This window comes from Lepisma saccharinum, chromosome 4, assembly GCF_977018435.1.
Source record: "Lepisma saccharinum chromosome 4, izLepSacc3.1, whole genome shotgun sequence".
Taxonomy (NCBI): domain Eukaryota; kingdom Metazoa; phylum Arthropoda; class Insecta; order Zygentoma; family Lepismatidae; genus Lepisma; species Lepisma saccharinum.
In genome coordinates, this window is record NC_139232.1 from 487,354 (window position 1) to 510,269 (window position 22,916).

A 22,916-nucleotide genomic window follows, 5' to 3' on the forward strand; every position below is an offset into this window, starting at 1 on the left:
AGATATCTGTGTAATTTATTTCATTAGTATAGAATAAATCTAATACTGATAACTAAACTGAACTGGCATATATGAATGTGTTCTGGCTAAGAGCTACGTTTTTTGAGCTGCATCGCTATTTTGGGGAGAAAAATGCCTCGTTTGCAACATCCCAGGAACAAATCCTGTGTATATCCATGGTGTAAGGGACAGGTAAATTTTATTAATTAAAAAAGAAAAGTAAAGTGCTCCCCTGTGCTGTGCACCATGCCTTGAAGGCGGCGTATAGGGGGTGTGGAGTTAGGGCCCCACACTTTCTTGATTACGGCCGAAGGTGGGGGTGATGTGATATGCACCATGCCCCTGGCTCACTTTACCCCCCCCCCCCCCCCATGAGTTTCCTCCAGGTACCCAATTTATACGATGCTAGGTGGGCACCGGAGCTGCTTGAACAAGTGGAAAAAATCCCGGTTTACCCCTGCCGAGGATCGAAGTATTTTTAAAATGTAGCGTTCTGATCACTGGATAAATATTAAACCACTACTATAACTTACACATAAATAACATGCTGAAATGGTGTTACCATGATATGGTACGTATGCATGAAAATTAACATGTTCTTATTACTGTATTTGAAAGAATTAAACTTCCAAAAATGGTATCAAACACCATGGTGCATCATACATAATTTTTTTTTAAAAAATAACTTTTTTCTTATTCTTCCTTTAACACTAATTATTGGGAGGCACAATGTATAAATTTTATCCCTGCTAAAAGCCCTGTTTTTAAGAAAAAAAACAAAACGAATTTGAGTTACGATTTTTCTTTGTTCTTTGGGGCAAGTTTGAAAAGTACGTGCTTGAAAAGGCACTGGCTTCAAATGGATTACATGTGTGTGTACATCTAAAGGTTAAAGTGAATATGAGGCTACTTAGGAACCTGAGAGCAACCATGGTGGGAGTAGCTCTCCTCCATTTCCTCCTTTACAGTGCAGATGAGAAACCTGTAAAAATTTGGTTTCTTCATGTGTTATTTTGTGCTGTACTTTTTATTCTCGTACTTTTTAACAGACTATGCAGCACTTGGTACAAGAAGATGCATACTTAAGTGAATAAAATTTTTCTCTCAAACCTAAATTTACAATGGACTCTTGCTCACTTCATTTCTCCTTCCTTCTTCTTCTCCTTTTTTTATATTGATAATGAGTCTTGAGTACCCACAGCACATGTAATTAGATTTCATTGAACATTGACAAGTTCCTCTTTCTTCCTTGCAGGGTGATGTAAAAGACGAATCGTCTCAAGAGAAGTCATCTGCTGTGGTGATAGCAGGCCAAGTGGAACATTTGCAGCAGCAGCTTTGTGACATTAGGCTGGAGGAATCATTAGGGTCAGAACTTATCACAAATTTATCTGATCCTCAAGGAGCTCTTCAGAAGTATGCAAAATTTCACTTCTCTATACGTAGATGTACTAAAGCAGCTGTATAAAACAAATAGGTTAATTTACACAACATCCATGAAACAGCACATTCTTTTATTGCAAGTGATGATGTTTCACAAACTTATCTGGGGTGTAAGGAGTGATCTTCACTCAAGGAACCAGAAGTCAACCTCACTTCCACCTAATCCCCTCCGTAACTTTAATGTTGCCGGGCAATGAGGTGCCTGGACTGTTGTTTGTGATTGCCCCTTCATCCATTTTATCTTGTCACCATCCATCCCCATCATCGCGATTAACCAAAAGTGGCAGAAAAGGGATGTAAAATAAACTAAATCAATAAATCGATCTATCGGTCACAACCTTGTCCATTGTATTTCCAAAACCATTGGAGTTAAAGGAAGAAATCAACATGAACTCCATATATTTGTTCATTCACCTGTTTTCTTTCAAGTAAACAATCTGGAGATACAAGGATAAGTTTGTGAAATATCATCGCTTGTAACAAAAGATTGTGCTGTTTATATTAAAAAGTGATTAAAATCTTATTTATATGATTGACTCAGGATGATTTGCGGTTTCTGACAAAAGTTGACTTTGTAATAATTATTAATAGGGACCATCAAGATTGAATGTATAATGCAGGAAAATGTAAAATCTGAGAACTCTATATGTTTATGCTATATGTTGTCATTGTTTACATCCAGTCTGCTCAAACTACAGCCTGCAGGCCACAACTACCCTGCCAAGGTTCTTCATGTGACCCAACATAGTACTGAATAACTATAATTTTATTAGTGTAAATTATATATGTAGTATATATGTAAGCAAGACGTAATATGACCAATGACTATTTCCGGAAGTAGTAAGTTGCTCCTGAATGCAAAAGAAAGAAGAGATTGGACAACCCTGTTTTGCATGATTCATTCAATTACTAACAGAAGAACAAACCCAAATCTGCAGCGTATGTACCAAGATGAAACATACTATGGCTCAGATAATGTTGAGATACCTGTTTTTATTGGTACATAAGTCTTGAAGTGTGTCATTAGCAATTAGTAAATGATAATTGTTGGTCTCTGTATGTATGTGGAGGAGGTGGAGGTGGGCAGGTTGTTAGGTAAGTACGTTTTCTTATTTTTAACGTCATCAATGCTGGTTTTCCATTCTGCAACCCAAACTTGAGTTTTGCAAGCAACAGACAACTTTTTCCAGACATAATGTCAAGAGTTTTCTTGTCAGATCAGTAGGTGATGATATAAATTAACTGGAAGCTACAGTAAAATGTGTGTGTTTATTTGCACATGATACTAATTCCAATATTTTCTTGTAGGAAGCTGCTGTCTCAACTTGAGATCTTCAAGCAAACAAGTGTTCCAAAAGAAAAATCTAAACGCAAGCCTTCTGACCAGTTAGGCAAAGAGAAAGGGACAGTGACATATGAGTTGTACTACAAGCCAGAACATGCACGTTTAAGCCAGACTGCAAACATAACAGAAATTGAGCAGAGAATTCACAAATTGGAAGCTTTATTGGGGCCTTCATCTGAAAAACTGGTATTTTGAATTGATAATTTTTCCTTCAGAATAGTTTTGATAGAATTAATGTAACGTAAGTGAAGAACAATAATGTATTCAAGAGTCCAGGTTTAATTTGTGAATGTGTCTTCAGTTTTCACTCAACTTTCCATTTACATTACCTTTTGTGTGCTTATTTCTAATACTGATTTTTAGTTAACGTGAAATACAAGTAATTGGCAATAAGCAAAGATTTATAATAAGTGATATAAGTAGAAGATATAGTATTTGTGTACAAGTTTTTCATTTTTTGGTAATATCAAAATGTGTATTAATTTATTTTGCAGGGTGTCTACCAGTCAAGAAAGCCATGAAAAAGTAAAGAAGTCAAGAAATTATATATTTCTGGTCAAGAATTTTTGCTATCAGAATTACTGATTGATTGATTTAGTTTATTGCACTTCACTTTTCTGCCCCTTTGGCTAATCATGATAGTGGTAAGATAAGATGGGTGAGAGAACAATTGCAAATATATAGGTAGGACAACATGAGCCTCGCATAAGATTATACTGGCTGTAAGTCCAGAGCAGACACCGGAGCCTCGCTAGTCTGCCGCCAAATGCAGTCAAGGATGCATTAATAGATAAAGCAAGTCTAATTAGATTGTTAAGTACATATACATTTTAAGAGAGTGTGTTTACTCACTTTATTATAATTAAAGAAAAAAATATATAATAAACACTTACATGAGTGAGTATCGTTATTAAAACAATCTTATAAATGACGTTTCGCAGAGCTACGTTCCACTTCTTCAGGTTTCTTTTTTATCAGCACATAAAATACTTTGTCAGGTGGACAAATCCAGGATTAGGTTAAAAGGTTTTGGAGTAAAAGACGTAAAATTACATAACTTAAAAGAAAAAAGCCATAAGGGCTTGACAATACTTCTAGAGGAGCTGTCTTCCCATCCTACCTACACTGCTGTTACGTACGTATGTTACATTCCTTCCAATGAGAACTCTATTGTTTCCGATGCGGCGTGACATGGAATTTCACAGACACTTCTTCATTTTTACCCCATCGTTTAAACAATTTGATCCATTTTTCATCCAAGTTGCCGTCATCCCTATTTCATTTTTCCCCCTATCTATACATGTGCATGCTGCCTCATGAACGTTTCTATCGGGTTGTTTACAAACTCTCTTTTTCTAATTTTATGTTTCTTTTCTATAACATGCTCGGATAGCCCCGTTTTCGGTACTTTACTTTACTTTACTTCCTCTCGTCCCCTTCTGCCATCATAGCGTAGGGTTGGTTGCCTCGATCCATCTCCTCCATTCCTGTCTGTTTCTCATCATTCTCTTCATCATATTTATTGTCTTATTCCTTTCTCTTCCAATGTTTTCCATTCTGTCTTCAAACATTATCCTTGGTCTTCCTTTACCTCTCCTACCTTGCACCTTTACTTCTAGAATTTGCTTTACCTTTTTTTCTTCATTCATTCTGAATACATGTCCCCACCACTTTAGCTGTCTCTTTTCAATTATTTTCTCTAGCGACTCCTGTTCCACTTCTCTTCTTATTCTTTCATTCCTCACTTTATCTCTCCTAGTCTTATTAACAGCGCTTCTCAGGTATTTCATTTCACTAGCCTGAATTTTACTCAGATGTTTATCTTGAAGTGGTAAACTTTCCATTCCATATGTTAATGTAGGGACCAATACTGATTTGTATAGCTGCATTTTTGTCTTTACTGCCACTTCTTTCTTTCCCATTATTGTTTTACTGAACTGATAATATACTGTATTTCCTTTTCTTTTCCTATTTAGGATTTCTTCATCACACCTACCATCACTTGTTACGATGGTTCCTAAATATTCATATTCATCTACTTCCTCCAAGTTCTCGTTTCCATATCTAATTGCTATTTCATGATCTTTTTCTCCTTTTTCCACCTGCATAACTTTACTTTTCTTAATATTAATCTTTATCCCTTTTCTCGCAAGTTCTTCTCCCCATTCTATTACGCTCCTCTGTAGATTCTCTTCACTGCTAGCAATTAAGACTATATCCTCAGTATATAGCAGTACTTGCAGTTGTACTACTCTCATATTCCAATATCCTATTTGTACTCTTGGGGTTCTTCTTTTGCAAATTTTAGTTATTTCATCCATTACATTAATGAAAAGTAAAGGACTGAGACTATCTCCCTGTTTAATTCCTTTTTCTATTTGAAATTCCTTAGACTCGTTTCCTTCTATTCTTACTATTCCTTTTACATCCTTATATACACTTCTTATTGCTTTAATAAGTTCCTCAGGTACTTCCTTACTTTCTAATGCCTCCCATAGATATTTTCTAGGTACCGAGTCAAATGCCGCTTTCAAGTCTAGAAATGCTAAGTATATTCTTTTATTTTTGTCCAGCATTTTCCCCATCATTGTTCTTAATATAAAAATGTGGTCTTGAGTCTGTCTCCCAGGTCTAAATCCAGCTTGTTCCTCTTCAAGTTTTCCCTCTATGATTTTTCTCAGCCTCCTTTCCAATATATTCGTATACATCTTATATACCACTGATGATAGACATATTGCTCTATAATTATCACATTCCTTATTACTACCTTTCTTGTGTACTGGCACAATTATGTTCCGTTTCCACTTTCTGGTATAGTCTTAGTTCTCCATACTTCCCTTAATATATTCAGTAGTATTTCAACCATTCTTGGTCCTCCATATTTTATAAGTTCTGGTGCTATTCCATCCCATCCTGCTGCTTTCCCAATTCGTATCTGTTTAATTACTTCTCTCACTTCATTCTCTGTTATCATCATATCTTCTTCTACATGCTCCTCCTCTTCTCTGTTTTTTATTCTCTCATCCTCCTCCTGTTCTTGTTCCTGCTCCTCATCTTGTTCTTGCTCATTTGTCCTATCCTTGAACTTTTCTTCATAGTATTTTCTCCATTCCTCCATTACATTCTCCCTTCCTGTGACTAGTACATTTTCCTTATTTCTTATAGCTCTTGCTGCTTTTCCCCATTTTCCTTTCAGACTTTTGACCATATTCCAGAACTGCTTTCTATGTTCTACAAAACTTTGTTCAATATCATTTCCAAACTTCTCCCATGATTTTCGCTTTGCCTCCTCTACAGCCAATTTACTCTCATTTCTTCTAGGTAATTCTTCCATGCTTTCTTTTTCTCTTTCACTTTCCTCTTTACTTCATCCGTCCACCAATTAGTTCTTTTCCTTTTTGTATTCACCCTAACTTTGCAACATACTTCAGTTGCTGCATACAGTATCACTTCCTTAAATTTTTCCCACATACTGTCAATTTCCATTCCTCTTATTTCCAATTCATTCAATTTTTCTTCTACTAGTTCCTTATACTGTTTTCTCTTCTCTTCCTTAGCCAGCTGCTTTACTTGTATCTTTTCAAACTTCCTATCTCTTTCTCTATTATTCCTCTTAAATCTTGTTATAGCTATTAGCAGTCTGTGGTCAGTACTCAATTCAGCACCTCGAATTACCTTTACATCCATAAAGGCATATCGAAGTGCTCTTGCGTAAATTATGTAGTCTATTATACTCTTTGCCTCCCTTCCCTCAGCTTCATAAGTGATTTTATGAATTTTCTTATGCTGGAAAAAGGAGTTTCCTTGTCGCAATTGGTTCTCTACACAGAATTCTATTAATCTTTGTCCATTTTCATTTATCACACTTTCCCCTCCATATGGTCCCATACAACCATGTGACCTTATCCTATTGTTTCCAGTTCTACCATTAAGATCTCCCATCAATATTACCTTCCTATTCTCTTCATTCTCTTTATTCACTACTCTTTGTAATTGAGTAGAGAAAACTTCTTTCTCCAATATGTCCTGATCATTTGTCGGGGCATAAACTTGTATTATTGTTATTCTTTCTTCCACTTTCAGTCTAACTACTATTATCCTTGAATTCACTGGTTCCCATGATTCCACCCTTTCTTCCATTTGCTCATTAACTGTTATTCCAACTCCCTCCTTAGCTCTTCTTCCTCTACCTACTCCAACATATCTCAGCACATATCCTCTTTCAAGGCCCTTTATACCACTGCCTTTCTTCCTTACTTCACTTAGTCCTAGTACTGCTAGTTTATACTTTTCCATTTCTCCTACAATCTCCACTTCTTTTCCATTAATTGTTTTACTATTCCAAGTTCCAATTCGGATATTCCATTTCCTTGCTTGTCGTCTTCTACTAAATCCATCCTTTCCGAGGCTACCTTTATTTCTCTGAATCCGCTAGTTTTAGTCTGGTGTGGGGGGATTAGCCCAACGACCAGGCTGATTTTTGTTTTCAGGGTTTTCTCCCATATCCTTTGGTGCTCCCACACCCCTGCAAGGCAGCAGTTAGTTTTGGATATTTAACGGAGATATCCAATCCGCTTCTTAGTGGCCCATATTGGCCACTAAGGTCGTAACTCTTCCGCTTCCATTGCCGTTGGGATTTTCTCTATGATCCTCTTCCGCCTCCGGAACCGTTGGTCTTCGCCCTCCGGGCCGGCTCTCTATATTTTAACCCCTAGAGAGAGGGTGGCCCAGTATTAAGCCCCCAGGCACTGGGCTCCCTGTTGGTCCACAGGTCCTTATTCTATATTCGGACCACCCCACCATATCTGGTGGGATCCCTCATCCGCCACCCGAGGGACACGCCTGGTAGAGATCAGGGTCCCCATGCCAGGGTTTTCGGTACCAGTTCTTTAATATCCGTGTCATGCTCATCCCATCGTATTCCCATATTCCTTCCAGTTTGTCCTATGTATTCTTTATTACATGAACAAATTCATCCTATGTACGCCCTTCTCATCCCTGTCCTCGTTTCATCCATTTCCATCCTTTTTGTATTCAGTAAAATGTTTCTCAATATTTTGGGGTGCTCTCATTTCCCCTCTTAGTCTGAAGTCTTTTAGGATTCTATCGAACTCTTCCTACATCCCTTGTACATACAGAATCCCCACATATTTGTATTCTTCATCCCCTTTTTCTTTGATTTCACCTTCTTCATTTCTATCTGTATTCAAAACTTTGTGGGCCCCCTTCTTTATTCTTCTCATTTCCTCGGTTTTATAACCATTTTTCAAACCCACCTTCATTATCCAATTTTCTTCTTTCTCCCTTTCTTCACTACAGTTACAAAGTCTACCAGCTCATATGTAAAAATTCATAAAAAGATTATTCTTAATTTTGTTTGCATGTTCAGAATCTTTGTGTATATATCTATCCCCTGCCAATACTTTGTGATAAACCCCGGTTAAAACTCCATCTTTAACTCGTTCGATCCTTAAATCCAAAAAGTTGATTACACCATCTTTCTCCTTCTCACTAGTGAATTTTGTCCTACTATCGTGTTCCCCCAAAATTTCAAAATATCCACAATTTCTTTTTTTCCGTTTATTAAAATGTCATCAACATACCTACGAAAGTATTTAATATCATTATTAACTCCATCAAATGCATCCCTCTCTATGAAATGTAAGAATATACTGGAAACTATTCCTGACACAGGGTTACCCATAGCTAATCCTTCTTTCTGTCTGTATATTTTCCCGTTGAAACTAAAACAATGGACATTTCCACTTTGACATGAAAAACGTTTTAAATCCATTTATTTTACAGATAATGACACAAACATGGGATGTGCAAAATATCTCGGCGATATTTGGTTTGGTTCTCGAGAAACACGCCTTCAAACACCGCTGAAATTCACCTCCTACGTCACGGATTTGAAAACGTCCTCTCCACAGACAGGAGGTCCTCTGACGTCATCACATAGAAATGCGTGCAGGCAGAGCTTCTGCCTATGCTTCTGCTCGTCCCGTCAACTTACAAAGCATGAGCCGCGGAAGCGACGGCAAACTCACTTGTTACTGTGTAAAACAAGTATCTTGCAACTTCCAGTGCAAAAATCTGTGCTCCATTTCTTGGAGATGAATTATGTCCTAGCAGTATAGCAGTATTTACTATAATTCAGCCATTCGGTAGAGGGTTTTCCCATTAGGGTGACAAAGCAAACCTTGTAACAGTCAATGGCTGAACACGTGAACAGCCTTGTTCATTGCGAATACATAGGTTGGTTCTGACTGGCAAGAACTTAATGTTATAGGAATGCCTTTTCTGGAATTACAATTATTTTCGTCATAATATTTTCTTCGCAAATTTTAAGATAATACTTTTAGAACACTGGTTTACACGCCAATTTCTGCAATATAAGAGGTGATACGGTATAAAAAGGTACGGTGTTTTTTAATTTCCTGCAGTAAATGACAGTTTTCTTCAGTTAATATATATATTGCAAATTTTTGTATTTAGCCTACTTTTACGTTGCTTTTCCGTTCACTTTGTTTAACCGCAACGATGAGAACGCATGGTTAATTTAGTATGTATCTTCTCTAACATCACATTTCTTCCCACTTTTGGCTAATCGCTACAATGAAGATGAATGACTACAAGAGTATTCGAAGTCGGGGTGCAGGAGTACACCCCCACCACACACACACACACTACCACCAACTGCACAATGTAAGTATCACCCAACCTGCCACGATACGAGACGAACTTTTTCTTCTGTCCCATTTCATTTCGAAAACATTCACTTGTCCCATCTCTTTTTATGAGACGAGACGGAAAATGTCTCGTCTCGTGAGCAACACTAACATTAAGAATAGAAGCATCCCCTCTGCTGTCCCCAAAGTCTCGAGCAAATATCCTCCCATGTAACAATTTCCAGTTCAATGAAATGTCACTCACAACGAAACAGTCATGCCCAGGTCGAGAGTTAAACCTAGAACATGCGACTTCCTCAGATAAATCATGAATTTTGTGTATAATAATTACAACGCCAGTTCATTCCTGGTAATTCTGAATCTGTAGTTTGGTTTGCATATATAAGCAGGATAATATTCAGTTTTCGAGGGCTTGTACCGTCGAAACGAGGAGTCAAAGAAGAAAAAGTTTTATTTTGTATTTATAATGATGCATACGTTATTAATTCTATATTTTTCGAGACTTGAGACGAGAACGAGAATTGCCCTTCCAAACCGAGACGGATGTTTATAAATCGAGACGAGACTGTCTATGAGATATTTACAAATAAACACGAGACAGACATTTACAACTCTCAACGAGAACGTTCGGGGTAACGAGATGAGGCGGCTTTTTTCGCAGAACAAAATTCAAAATATATCGTACCATTTCAGTATGGGATATTGTTATACACATGGGCCTATATATAGTTCACGGGGGGGATGGATCAACTTTTGGTATGATTAGGGTTGCTTTATTTCGTAAGTAAAAATCCAGGACACTGCTGACTGGAAGCTTGTTGGGGAGCAGGGGGTGCTGGACCCGACAAAGTTGTGTGTATGTAGTCACGAAATCACGCTAGTATTGATACTTTTCTGTTCATCTTGTGTCACTGCGTTTTTAAAAACCAAATATCTTTAAGATGACTCGAGGGGGGGGGGGGGGGGAATTACTGATTTGGCAGTCTCAATGCAGTTTCTTATCGCAGAAATTACGAAACTTTCAGGAAATTGCAGACATTGGTCTGCAGTCCCTTCTGGTGTGTGGAATTACGAAATTTCCTTCCCATCCGTATCCTGTCCTATTCGTCTCTAATTTAAGAGAATGAAATAAGTACGAAGAAATTTTTATGAACAAGCGGATAGAACAGGTAACTCTGGTAATTTTATTAAACCAAAAAAAGAGGGGGGTTGGACCCGTTGAATCCCCCTTAAATACGCCCATGGTTATACATATTATTTCCTTGTAATAATTATACATAAACTAAGTATAGATATGTACTGTGCAACTAATGTAATCTTCTCAGTGTATTTTCTCTTATCTGCACAAAAATATTTGATCATAATTTGCGCAACAGAAATGGAACACAAACTGAAATTGCTTTATGGAAAAGAAAGTTAAATAGGCTTTATAAATAAAGTGAAGAATGTGAAAATTCTTATTTTGCACTACATAGGTTACGGTAAATTTCGATAAATATAAGTTTAAAAAATATTTTTGAGTGTCTGGTCAGCAACCAATTTTATAAGCAATATTTTTCGCATGGCCTGAGAATACACACGCAGCTGAACCCTTTCATTTATCTTGCACGTGAGCAGCACTGATATTTCATAGAAGAATGATCATTACAAAGCATAGCTTTCCTTTCTCCTATCGCTCCTTCTTCCATTATTTAAATCGGTACAGATTTGTAAAACTGCTGCACGTATTCGCTCATCGTGGGCTACCCATCCGGAACTGGACGCTCGAAGCAGACGACAAACGAGCCCTCTCTAAGGCGTGACGTATTAACATGGCGGCGGCGTGTTTTCAGCGCAACGCTAGCCTCGCAACTTTGGAAGTCTCGTTTCTGCCTTAAACTGGACGCCGAGAAACGCGAGAACTTGCAGGGGTAATTTTTCCAGGGTGTAGTTTTTAAAATTGTTGTAAAAAAAATTGAGTGGAAATGTCCATTGTATCCCGAAACAAGTTGGAACCATCCAACAAACTCCCAGCCCGTAACAACATCAATCCCCTTATCCATAACCCAACGTTGAAGACAGTCCGCAGCTTTATCTAGGGAAAAACTGGGATATAAGTTATTGACATCAAAGCTACGAATTTCATCTTTCTCAATTATATTTATTTCGTCTAATCTTTTCCTCACTTCCCAAGAGTTCTCAACACTATATTCAGTCTTCCCTTCGATTTCCCTTAATCTCAATACAAATATGAAACAAGATAGGAGGGCATGGCGGTGGTTGGTTTCAAGTTGCAAGAAAGACGAGTACAGCGTGGCGATGTCGCAGAGAAGGCAAGAAGAGGCATGAAATCAGAAGAGAAAGATTTGCCACAGTTGTTCAGAACATGAAATGCATTTTCTTTGGTACGTAATCACGATACGAAACTACACACGTTAAAAAGATGCCGAAAGCTGACGTTTGCAGTGTTTCATAATAAAAACAGAAGAGCGGTTCCTTCAATGAATGTTTTCAGTTGCCACTGGTCGGCTATGGAAAACAAAGAGGAAATGTAAAATTCTTGACCAGAAAGTGGACAGTAATCCATACTTAAGAATATAACTTCTAGATTCAATAATTTACCACTTTATGACAGAAATAGTCTGTATTTCGTACATCTCATTCCTCAAAATAGATGCAGTTACAGTATTTTAATAATGATATGGCATGGTATCGAAATCTGATTTGTAAGTAATTGTCAGTTATACATATTATTGTCTCTTCACCTTCACATTCGCTTAACTCAGGTTCAACTGTATAAACTTCATAATTTGCAGGATAATTGTACACCGTGGAAATGTCATGTGGGATTTTTGTGGACCCACGAAAGACCAAAATGCCGGAAAAGAATTAGAAAACACTAAGTTGCTGACCAAGCAGTTTATTAAGATGTAAAAACACTTAACATGTAACCTTTCAACCCTGTATCTGGGTCTTCCTCAGATGAAGAACTAAATTAAAATGATGAAATAAACTACACACAGAAAGATTACATACACATAGCAGGGTCACTAGCCACACAAAAACAAATCAAGTTGACAGTCCTTATCTAGGAAGATTTCTCCAAAGGAATTAAACATATCACCTCTTGACAGTTGACTAATGGGTCTACCACATTGACAGGTCAAGATTAGCAAGAGTCTGGAACCACCTGTTTACCATTCCCCCACCCCTCCTGCCTCTTTGGATATGGATGAATACCTCCTCCTCTGGTGGTCTTCTTTTCTCTTCTCTTGTTTCCTTGTTCCTTCTTCTTCTTTTCCCCTCATTCCTCTTCTTCATCCTTTCAACTTTCTCTAACACACTCTTCCATTCCTTGTTTATCTTGAATCCTCCATTCAAATTCATGATGTCTTCTCCTTTCTTTTCTATTTCTTTGGCCTCCTTCCATTTTCTCACCAGTTCTCTCTTTTCCTTTCCTATTCACCTCGCCGAATCCCATCTTAATAAACTGCCTTGGTCAGCAACTTAGTGTTTTTTAATATGGAAACAAGGCTTAATTGTATTACAAAAGGATTGGCTGGTATCTGTGAATACAATCTAACTGACATCAATACAGATCACACGGCTCAGCCCTAGTCCAAACGACTCGGCAGTGTGCCTCCACCAGGAACCTCTTATTTACAAGGTGACAGCTTTAACACCATCTCATCACAGAGGGTCTCTGCCTAGTACACTGCAGAAATTAAAAAATACATTGACTATATTATCATTCTTTCTTTCCCATATGCTAAGTGACATATGTACTTAAATTATTGCATAAAGTTTGTTTCATTTGACCTTTTTTTAGGAGGAACAAGATGAAAAAAAATAAATTTCAGGAAAATGTAAAATCTACAAAATTTTATAGCATTTTGTTCTGTTGGGACCATGAAGACTGCTAAATGTATAATGTGGGAATTTCTTAAAATCTGGGTTCCACTGTGTATATAAATGAATATAACAAAATTAGTATATTCACTGTGGCAAAAAATGTTCAACACGGTATGACTAATACTTGAAACCAGAGATGTACTGCATGTTTGTTTCTTATGTTATTGCAAATTTGTACAAATGTCACTAGTTGTATTTTAACGATTGTTGTCTGTTTTAACTTATATTTGTGAATTTCATTCTAATTTCCAAGCATCTTATTTGATGTAGTTTTTAAAAAACTTTGTATTAAAATCCAAAATCTTATTTTTTTAATTTTAGGTCAACCTTTGTTTGGACACTCACCACAAGAGCTTGATGGAGGCTGTGCAGGTGCTCAGTGCTCAGACAAATTTATTGGATTCTGCACAGTTGGACCACGTAGAAGGGAGATTGACCGCTCTGGCTCAAAAGATGAACCAAATTGCTGAGAAGAATGAAAGTGTTGAAGATACTGAGAAGGATAGGAAGGTATATTTCTTTACACAGTTAAATGCTCTTATTTTTCAATTCTGGCATTTTCAAGCAATGCCCTAGAATATCTTTATGGAGCATGAAGATGCTAGTGATCCCTATTGATAACATTAAATCTCGTTAAATGTATTTATTTGTTTAAAAATTAGATAGTAGAAAAAGACATCAAATCAGACTGTTGATTCTAAGTCTTTCTTCCCCAACTTCTTAAGCTCACACTCATGGGATTTCACTTTGATTGTACAGAGTCTTAAAATTTATGCTTGAGTTCTCCCTGTTAAATGTTCAAAACACTTTTGTGCATTCCAAGGATGAAATAATTGCTTTTAATATTTTCGTCTGTTTCAGTACTATCAGGCTTCCCATCTCACTTCTTATCGGGCTTCACTTAGTTGCAGAGTTTTTGGTTTTATCGTGCTTTACATAGTTCCATGGTTCTCAGTCTTATTGCTCCAACGTTGGGCATGAAATTACTTTTTCAACATTTCACATCAGCACTGTATGGGATACCATAACCTCGTTAACCTTATTAAAAATGTTTGTCCTTATTGCTAGCTTCGTCTAGTCAGTAGTACTGGAATTCCAGAAGAATTTCTAGGCTTGCTGGATAAATATATTTTATTAGCCTGATAACAATTTCTTTCTATTCTTTAAAAGTACACCATTAACATAAGTTGGCACACTTTGTTACTGTACCTTGACACCACCATATCTTCCATTGTTATGCATTATTCACTTGACGACTCAGCTTCTCATATCTTAGTCTCGAGGAAGGGAGGGCAGGGACCATATATTTATTCTTGAAAGTGAGATGCCTGGGTGAATAAGGCACCTAATTTTATTTTGGATATCAGTTCTTTATGTAGTCTACACAGGCCTTACTTGTCAAAGATCTTGTGTACTCGTCAAATTCAGGTAAGATGAGGAGTCTGAGGGTACACTCAAGCCAAATCCAAGTATCAGACTAAGTGTTCGAAGGTACCAACCCACATCGGTGGCTGTTTTCCCTTTGGTTGGAACTCGCTTCATTCTGCTTCTTCTGGAACTAGACTCCCAGAGGTGTTTGCCAGTTACTGACTGACCAAGAACTAATAAGGTGGAATGCCTGTCCAAGCATTTATATGACCAAAAGTGGTGGTAGCGAGCAGCACTCTGCAGAACTACTTGCTGTGCACAGAGAGATACGCACGTGCATGGATTCCACAGTTGAACTATGTGCACCTTCGCATCTCATTATGCACATGATATGTGTATCAGTATAACATAGAATATATTCATGTGCGAAACAAATACAATAAACAAAAAGTACATATTTACAATAATATAACGAAAATAATAAGCATCGTAGGGCTTGACGATAGTAGCAATTAGCATTTTGCTGTAACGCACTCAATTATAAGGATAGCATTTGCAAGCCACACATGGCTTAAACCAAAGCACAAAATTACATGTTAAATTGTTAACAATGAAGGAAAAATGATTCTTATACACTGAAGTAACATTGATTATTGTAATAACTTCCCAGTGCATTTCACACTTTTGGCACACAATTAATAAAAATTCATAATTTTGCTTACTACCCAGAACCTAAGGACAATAGGAAAGTGTCAGTTGTGTATCAGAGGATACAAGACTGGAAAAGTATTTAGATTAAATTTGAAGTGGGACTTTCCAATCCCAGTTCCACTAATATCGATCAATGCTGAAATGCAATTCTGATTCGTTGGTATTGACTCAAGTCCAGGGGTGAACATTAGAATGGATTTAGCTTATTAGATGTAGATATTTCCTCCTGTTTTAGAATTACATAATGGCAGTTATGAGCAGGAAAATTATTAAATGTTTAAGCTTGGAATAACATTCTAACGTGGTGAGTATGCAAAGATTGAAGAGGTTTCTTATTTTTTACTCATTACAGATTTCTGAATTATATGAATTAGTAAAGAAATCTGAATCTATGTCAACACTGCTTCCTGAAGTTGTAGAGAGAATGGTAGCTCTTCAGTCCCTGCATGAACAAGGTATGTAATATTTAGAATACAAAATGTGTGTATTTCTGTGTACGTGTAAATGTATATTATGAGTTCACTTGCACATAAAAAGAAAACTGTGAGTTTTAGGTGATGGTTGTCTTCGGACATTCAAGTTGAAGTGGAACTTGAAGCTGATCATTAAGGTAGATAAAACTTGTTAAAATATCATTACAGTGGAACCCCGATTTTACGTCCCCGCATTATACATTTTCCCGCTTAAGAGCCCGTATCAGCGTCGCTCGAAAAAAGCAGCGGACAGATGTCATTTATTCTTCCTAGTCTTGCCAATGTTGATTCCATTTCCCCCTTCGAAGGCAAATCCATTGCATTGAGACTTTGCTGGAGGGAGGAAGCAGGCCATAAGGCTAAGGTTCCCTGTCCGCTACCCTCCCCCCGCTCAAGAGTCTGACCATAACAGGTTTCCTGTTACAAGACAAAACTTTTTCCGAGTGTCTGAAAGAAGAAAAACACACATTGACGAACATCGCAATACAACTGAGAGCCAAGGACTATTTAGGGGAGGCGGGGTATCCAGGGAGTCCGAATCTTCCGGGAGAGACTTACGAAGTACTAAAATTAAATAATGTAAATATGCTTGTTTTGTTTAGCATCTGTCGTATAATCGAGAGACGTTTATTTCCGTCAAACATATTCTAAGGGAAGGATTACATTGGGGTCAAACAACTTTGGATGACTGTATCAAATAAGATTTATGCACACCACTACTTAAGTAATATGATTAAATATTAAATTAAGAGCTTTTCATTTCGTCAAATGGAAATGACGAATTCAATAAATATTCAATTCTTTATCTGTTTCACAATCACCTTGCCAGGGCAGTTGTTTTTATACAAATTGAAGCGATCTGAACTATTCATGAGCTAGATAATGAATATGTGCGGTTATATTCCTATTCATATGCCGTCTTTTTCCCATTCATGTAATAACAATATTAATTAATATTTTAATTATTAATTTAATATTACAGTTATTTTAATTTGTTTTTATTATTAGAAGAAGGTACCAACATCATAGGCATGCGCAGACTCTCACATAAGGGGGGGGGGGGGGGGGCAAAAGCCTTGAAAATTCAGTCAGATCGGGAAAGAAAAACCTCATTTTATCTCACTCTTTTAGTTTTTTGCATTGATGTGATATATATATATATATGTGTGTGTGTTCGCGCGCGCGCGTGTATATATTTTATATATATATATATATATATATATATATATATATATATATATATATATATATATATACCTAGGTATTAACATATTATTTAAATACATTACGTAATCTATTCATCCGCCCCTTAACAAACCAAGAGCAAAAATTATATAGATTGTCTCTGAAATGTGAGCGCTCGTTTTCCTCCAAACCAAACTGTTATAGCAGCAACTGTCTGAATTACTTATTTGTTCTTACTTTCTCTCTAGTAATTTACAATGTATTGGAGAAAAGAAACTGCGAGCGAAGCGAGCAAGCAAATTTTTCGATCCAAATTTTTGAAAGTTGAAAACAGTATTGATTTAATAGGGCGCAAAAAATTTCATGGGACGGCATGGCATTCTCTTTTACAATTTTTCTCAATCAGATTGTTCGGTGCCCAGGGCCAACTCCCGCTACTTCCTAGCTACGGCTCGGAAGTTGACAAGACTGCAAGAAAAGCAGGTACCGCGAGCGAAGCGAGAAAGAAAATTTTACGAAATGTATTTTTATTTGTATAAAATTTAAAGTCGAGGGGACAATTGTCCCTCTGTAACCCCCTGCAAGTGATCCTGACCGTCTGGAAGAAATAATGCAAGATGGACGTAAAAACTAATTCCGTCTTTAGTATCCTTTTGTCCTGCTACTAGTATAGATTCTGCTAGTCTTGCTTTTTTTTTACTTCAATGTATGCCCCCCCCCCCCTATAATTGATTTCCGTCCAAGGTTGGGAAAAGGCATAATGCAATGCCCCCCTGTCCCCTTGTGGTTGCGCCATTTCCTTTTAGAGTATAATATTGTTTAATAACAGCGACAATATTGTCTCCACTAAATTTCTAGGTGAAAGTATAATAATATAGGGGCATGGAACGTCTGGAAGGGGGACAAGGATTACCACACCTCGAAAACGAAGGTCAAACTAAAAGTATATATTTCACAGGTATAATTATATTTCAGTCATAGTAATTTACATTAATTATTATGTAATGGGGACGCAGGAATGCGATAATTTCAAATTCAAGTGGTGTTTTTAGAGGGGACAGCACTAGTATCGGGGTAATATGCCTCATGAAAAAAATACCTTTCTTGCCCCTCTTCCGCCCGTGCGCACGCCTATGACCAACATATATGGAATAGTTTATAACATCGAGTAGCAGGATATCTCTCCTGTATGGTGCTGTGAACTAGGGAAATAATGACAGATGTTTTGTAGTAGTGCATAGCTATTATGACAATAAAAATAATACATTGTCATAACTACATTTGAAAATGGTTAGGCTAAGTCCAAAGTTCCACATTTGTGCTATATCTATAATAATTTAGTCATATGATTGCTCAAAATTTTATTCATATAATGCAATGAAGTGGCTGAAATTACTATTTAAACTAATTTCATTAAATATGATGTTTAAAAAAGCCAATTCGTATATCATGACAAAATTATCAAATTGTGCAATATTCTGAATTCATATTCATAACAGTTATTTTTGACTGACAATATGAAAAAACAAATATCTTCAATCATATGTGTTATTTCAGGCAAGCAAGATAAGTTACATTCAAATTTATAATTAAATTTATTGAAATTATGTACATTTGCATTGACATCAAGGTTTATATACAAAGGTCAACTCTTTAAAATTGTTCAATGTCTTATATGATGTCATACTTGGTATTTTATATCAACATTCAAAAAATGGTAATTGTAATCATTAGATAAGTATATTGTGATATACATAGTAAAATAGCTGTAACAGAGCAAATATGTACATTTACAACACAAACATTCAAGCTGTTAAGCACTTATGGACAAAAATATAAAACAAAAACAATTGAAGATAACACATACTAAAAAATCTGGCTTGAACTAGTTGCTCTAATACTAGTTGTCTGTGACTTGAGAGAATCTCAAGATGGATGGTACATAAGTAAAAATGTGACGATTGGTGAAGGTTTGATATCATTAAAAATCTGGATATTTTGAGAGATTATACTTGATAAGTTAATCTTTAATAGTTTGTTTAAACTATATAGAGACATTTTGTTGATAACAGAAGCTTGGAAATGCTTTTATAATGGAATAATCTGTAAAACGAAAAAGAAAAGATTTGGAACTGGTGTAAAGTGACTAGTTTAATAATTGGGAGCTGGAAATTATTATTTGCTGGCATCAGCATTAACTAGCTAGTAAATGAATATTGCATTATCTAAAATGAAATGTTATGAGAAATAAGACTAAGTGAGTGTAATATTTTCTGCATTTTGAATGTGAACAAGCCAAATGTGAAGTTTTGAAAATTGAAGGAAGCCATCTTGTGGACCTGATTGAGGAATCTGATTTGTTGAGTGTGCTCAGATGTAGAACTGACGCATGCCCAAATATTTAGAGGAGGACTTGCTCTGCCTCGCAAGGAGACAGTAAAGAAGTGTTTTCTTCATATAAATGTTCTTTCAAATAATTACATAATTTGATGCTATTTTAATTTTTGTTGTTTCTAGTTTTTTTTTTCTTTTCATTTTTATCAATATAATAATTATAAAGTTATCAGTATATGTAAATTTAAATTTCCTTTTCAACATAGCACCATAGTTACCTATTGTGCTGATACTGAGTTTAAAATATACTGACAAAGTTGTTATACTATTCACCCTGTTGCGACACATGTGCAGAACAGGCGGAAGACATTCTTTTTTGTTTTCTGCAGTTGGTGGATTATCCTAGGTGAGATGATTTTGATGTTCTTTCTTTTCTTAACGTAATAAAAACGTGTCTTACAACCTAAGGCATCGTGCTTTGTGCTCCGCCTGAGGATGAATTATATGATGAAACTGATGAACGGACACTCACAAAGAGCATCCATGCCGGGATTCGAACTCCCGGATGTGCTAACCACTCCATCACGGAGGCCAGTGCTAATGCACATGAATATCACTTCAAGTTAGCCATTTGGAATCATTGGGAAAGTCGTGTAGTTAATAAAATGTGTACTTTTAGCATTTTTGATACAATTAAAACTATTTACAGCCAATGCATATTACTCATATTGAACCGGAACGACGAATTTGTGAATTTACTACAGGACTTTTCAAACATCCGCAGATAAGGCTAATACAGTTTCTTGTTCATATCTATCATAGTTATCCTGAAATACACGTATGTCAGTTTTCATACTAGTTTCCAGATATGCTTGATTCTGATAACTGTACACTCCTATTATTCATAGTTGCGAACTATCTCTCCGGATCCGAGCATGCATGTGAAAAAGAACTGAATCACTCCGCTCTGGAGGGCTCCTTTAGTACCACCATGACATAGCTCCGAAACCCTGCCTGCTGGCAATCGTATAATTGTCAGCGATGTTCTATCCATCCTTTCATCCTTGGGTTCGAGTCCTCGTTGAGCCTGCATTTTTCACTGAAAATTCTACGTAAGTTATGGTTGTAGCGAAATCCGGATTGTCTCCGAAATGGGGAGATTACCTCCGAAATCCGGATTCTCTCATTTTTCCATCGGATTCCCGAATAGTAAAAAAAAAATCTGGATTTGGCCATCCCTACTTCACACGTCTTGCGCGAACACTGACCTGCTGATGTGTAAGTGGAATTATCAGTGTGATAATTCTTAGTAATTCAGACTTCATAACATTCTGGTAGAAAAATGTGCAGAACAAATTCTCGAGTTAGTAACCTAAAAGTTGTCTTTTCGACAGCATTTGCTCTTTTTTTTAACTTCGGACGGAAATGCATGGTAAAAAAATCAGAATTTTCAGTTTTCATGAGATAATTTGGAAATGTGTTTACAGGACAATAATACATCATCATCACTGGCACTGAGATATGGATCTCATACAAAAATAATTTAAATACACGAATACAAGAACAGGGGAAGAACACAGAAACGAGCACTGCCGGATCTACAAGCCGCAAGACAAAGAAGGCAGATTTTCCCCATGATAGTGATGCCCGCTCAAAAAAACATTATTTCAGTCTGAAATTATTACGCTCCTTAAACACAATTATAATGAGTAACATAAATTACTGTGATGGAAATTAAATTATCTGTGAAAGATATATATATAATTATTATGTGGACATTCATTCTCCCGTAGGGGGGACATGGCCCCTCTTGCCCTCCCTTCCGGACTCCCATGCTTATGAAGGTACAGGAACTTTTTTCCTAAAGAGAAAATAAACTGAATAAATAACAAGCAATAGCTCTGTCGTTGACAGCTAGCACTAAGTTCCTCTGCTTCAATGAGAAATGGATATTTCTTGCATGCTTTAGTGTATTAAATTTTATATGTATGTAAAGCAGAGGAAATATACCATCTTGCGTGAATAATATATTGTTAATTTCATACAGTGTTTATCCTCTGCATATGTTTCTAATTATACATTTTCGTAGTTGAAAATTACACGTTTGACACGTCTGTATTTGTATTTTATTTTCTGCTTCTGCCACATTTGACAATTAGCGACGAGGAGGATGAATGAAGACACGCACGCACTCACTCACTCCCTCTCTCTCTTTTACACTCTAACACTCTATATCCAGGCTGATGCCACGGCTGGAACGTGGAAACTTCCATGGTCAGACCATCGGGCAACTGCTGAGCGCGCTCGGCCACAGTTTCCTTTCTTATAATCTTCAAGTACCTTTGTGCAGTTCTCATCGTTGAGTTCACAGCAGATATAATGGGCCAAGGTTGATCTGTTTGGTCTATTTTACTTCGCCTTTCTGCCACTTCTTACTATTCGCGAAGATGGGAGGGAATGAGTGATGATATGAAATTGATGAAAGAACCCCCCCCCCCCCATGCCCAGGCCTGGATTTGATTGATTGGTTTCAAACTGAAATTTCAGTCCAACTAACGATAGTATGATCTTCGAGATGAGCACTATACGTGTTACAAAGTACTCTTAAAAAATCCCCAGTGAATTGGTCAAAATAAATTGACAGAATTTCGAGGAGAGGTCGAGCCGCTGTAAGACCACACTTTACGCCAATATACGTAAGTAAACCTGTGGCGCAACAGCCCGTGAAGGCAAGGGCCTACTCACTCACTCACAAGGGCCAGCCTCACTCACACACCAATCAGTTACAGGGTGACGTGTGGTCAGCACGAGGAACCCCCCAGTCGTTGTTGAAGGTTTCCCCAATCTCCTCAACAGGTCCTAAAGACCAGCCATGTCAAACTCAATTCGTGAGTAGGGCCGCATAAAATTCGTAGCCCTGCCCATTCATGTTTGCCTCGTTCACCGTTCAGTGTTTCCAACGCTTGGTAGGCAGTTCATTCGTTCTTCCAGCCTGCAGCAATAAGGTAGAAAAAAATCCCTCAAATGCTTTTCTTCGCTCTTGTTCCGGCGACCTGAAAAGTTGACAACACTTTTTATTGCACAAACTAGTCCCTTGTATTTTCAAAAAGATCCTCCTTTCCTCTTTTCTTCCCATTGTAATACGGATTTGGATTTGAGTTAGTGTGTGAGTTTGCGTTCCGTTCTGTCTGTGCGTATTGGTCGCTTATGAAATAATTAGTTTTTCGCGATTTTATAGTTACTGTACGTGTTTATTTATTTGTGTAATTGTGTCTGTGTTCCAGCAACTTGACATGCAGAATATCTTCGTAAGTATAAACGAACTTTTTTGGGGGTACATGGCCAATGTAAAGTGTTGTAACTGAACTTAACGCTGCATCATCTTCCTAGTTAGTCATTGATATTAGTGGATACTTGGTGAATATGACATTGAATCATGTAGAAACTTTAATATCTACGCCTTTCAATTTATTG

The 22,916-nt window shown here is 37.0% G+C and overlaps 1 protein-coding gene across 3 annotated transcripts in view; it reads left to right on the forward strand.

Annotated features, from left to right (window-relative positions):
- DCTN2-p50 (dynactin subunit 2) overlaps positions 1 to 22,916 on the forward strand; it is a 54,750-nt gene that overhangs the window by 20,477 nt on the left and 11,357 nt on the right. For all 3 annotated transcript variants that reach the window (XM_083120227.1, XM_083120228.1, XM_083120226.1), the window contains exons 5-8: positions 1,256 to 1,416; positions 2,752 to 2,974; positions 13,693 to 13,881; positions 15,803 to 15,905. In XM_083120227.1, coding sequence (XP_082976353.1) covers positions 1,256 to 1,416; positions 2,752 to 2,974; positions 13,693 to 13,881; positions 15,803 to 15,905 — 676 coding nt within the window. The remainder of the gene's footprint in view (positions 1 to 1,255; positions 1,417 to 2,751; positions 2,975 to 13,692; positions 13,882 to 15,802; positions 15,906 to 22,916) is intronic.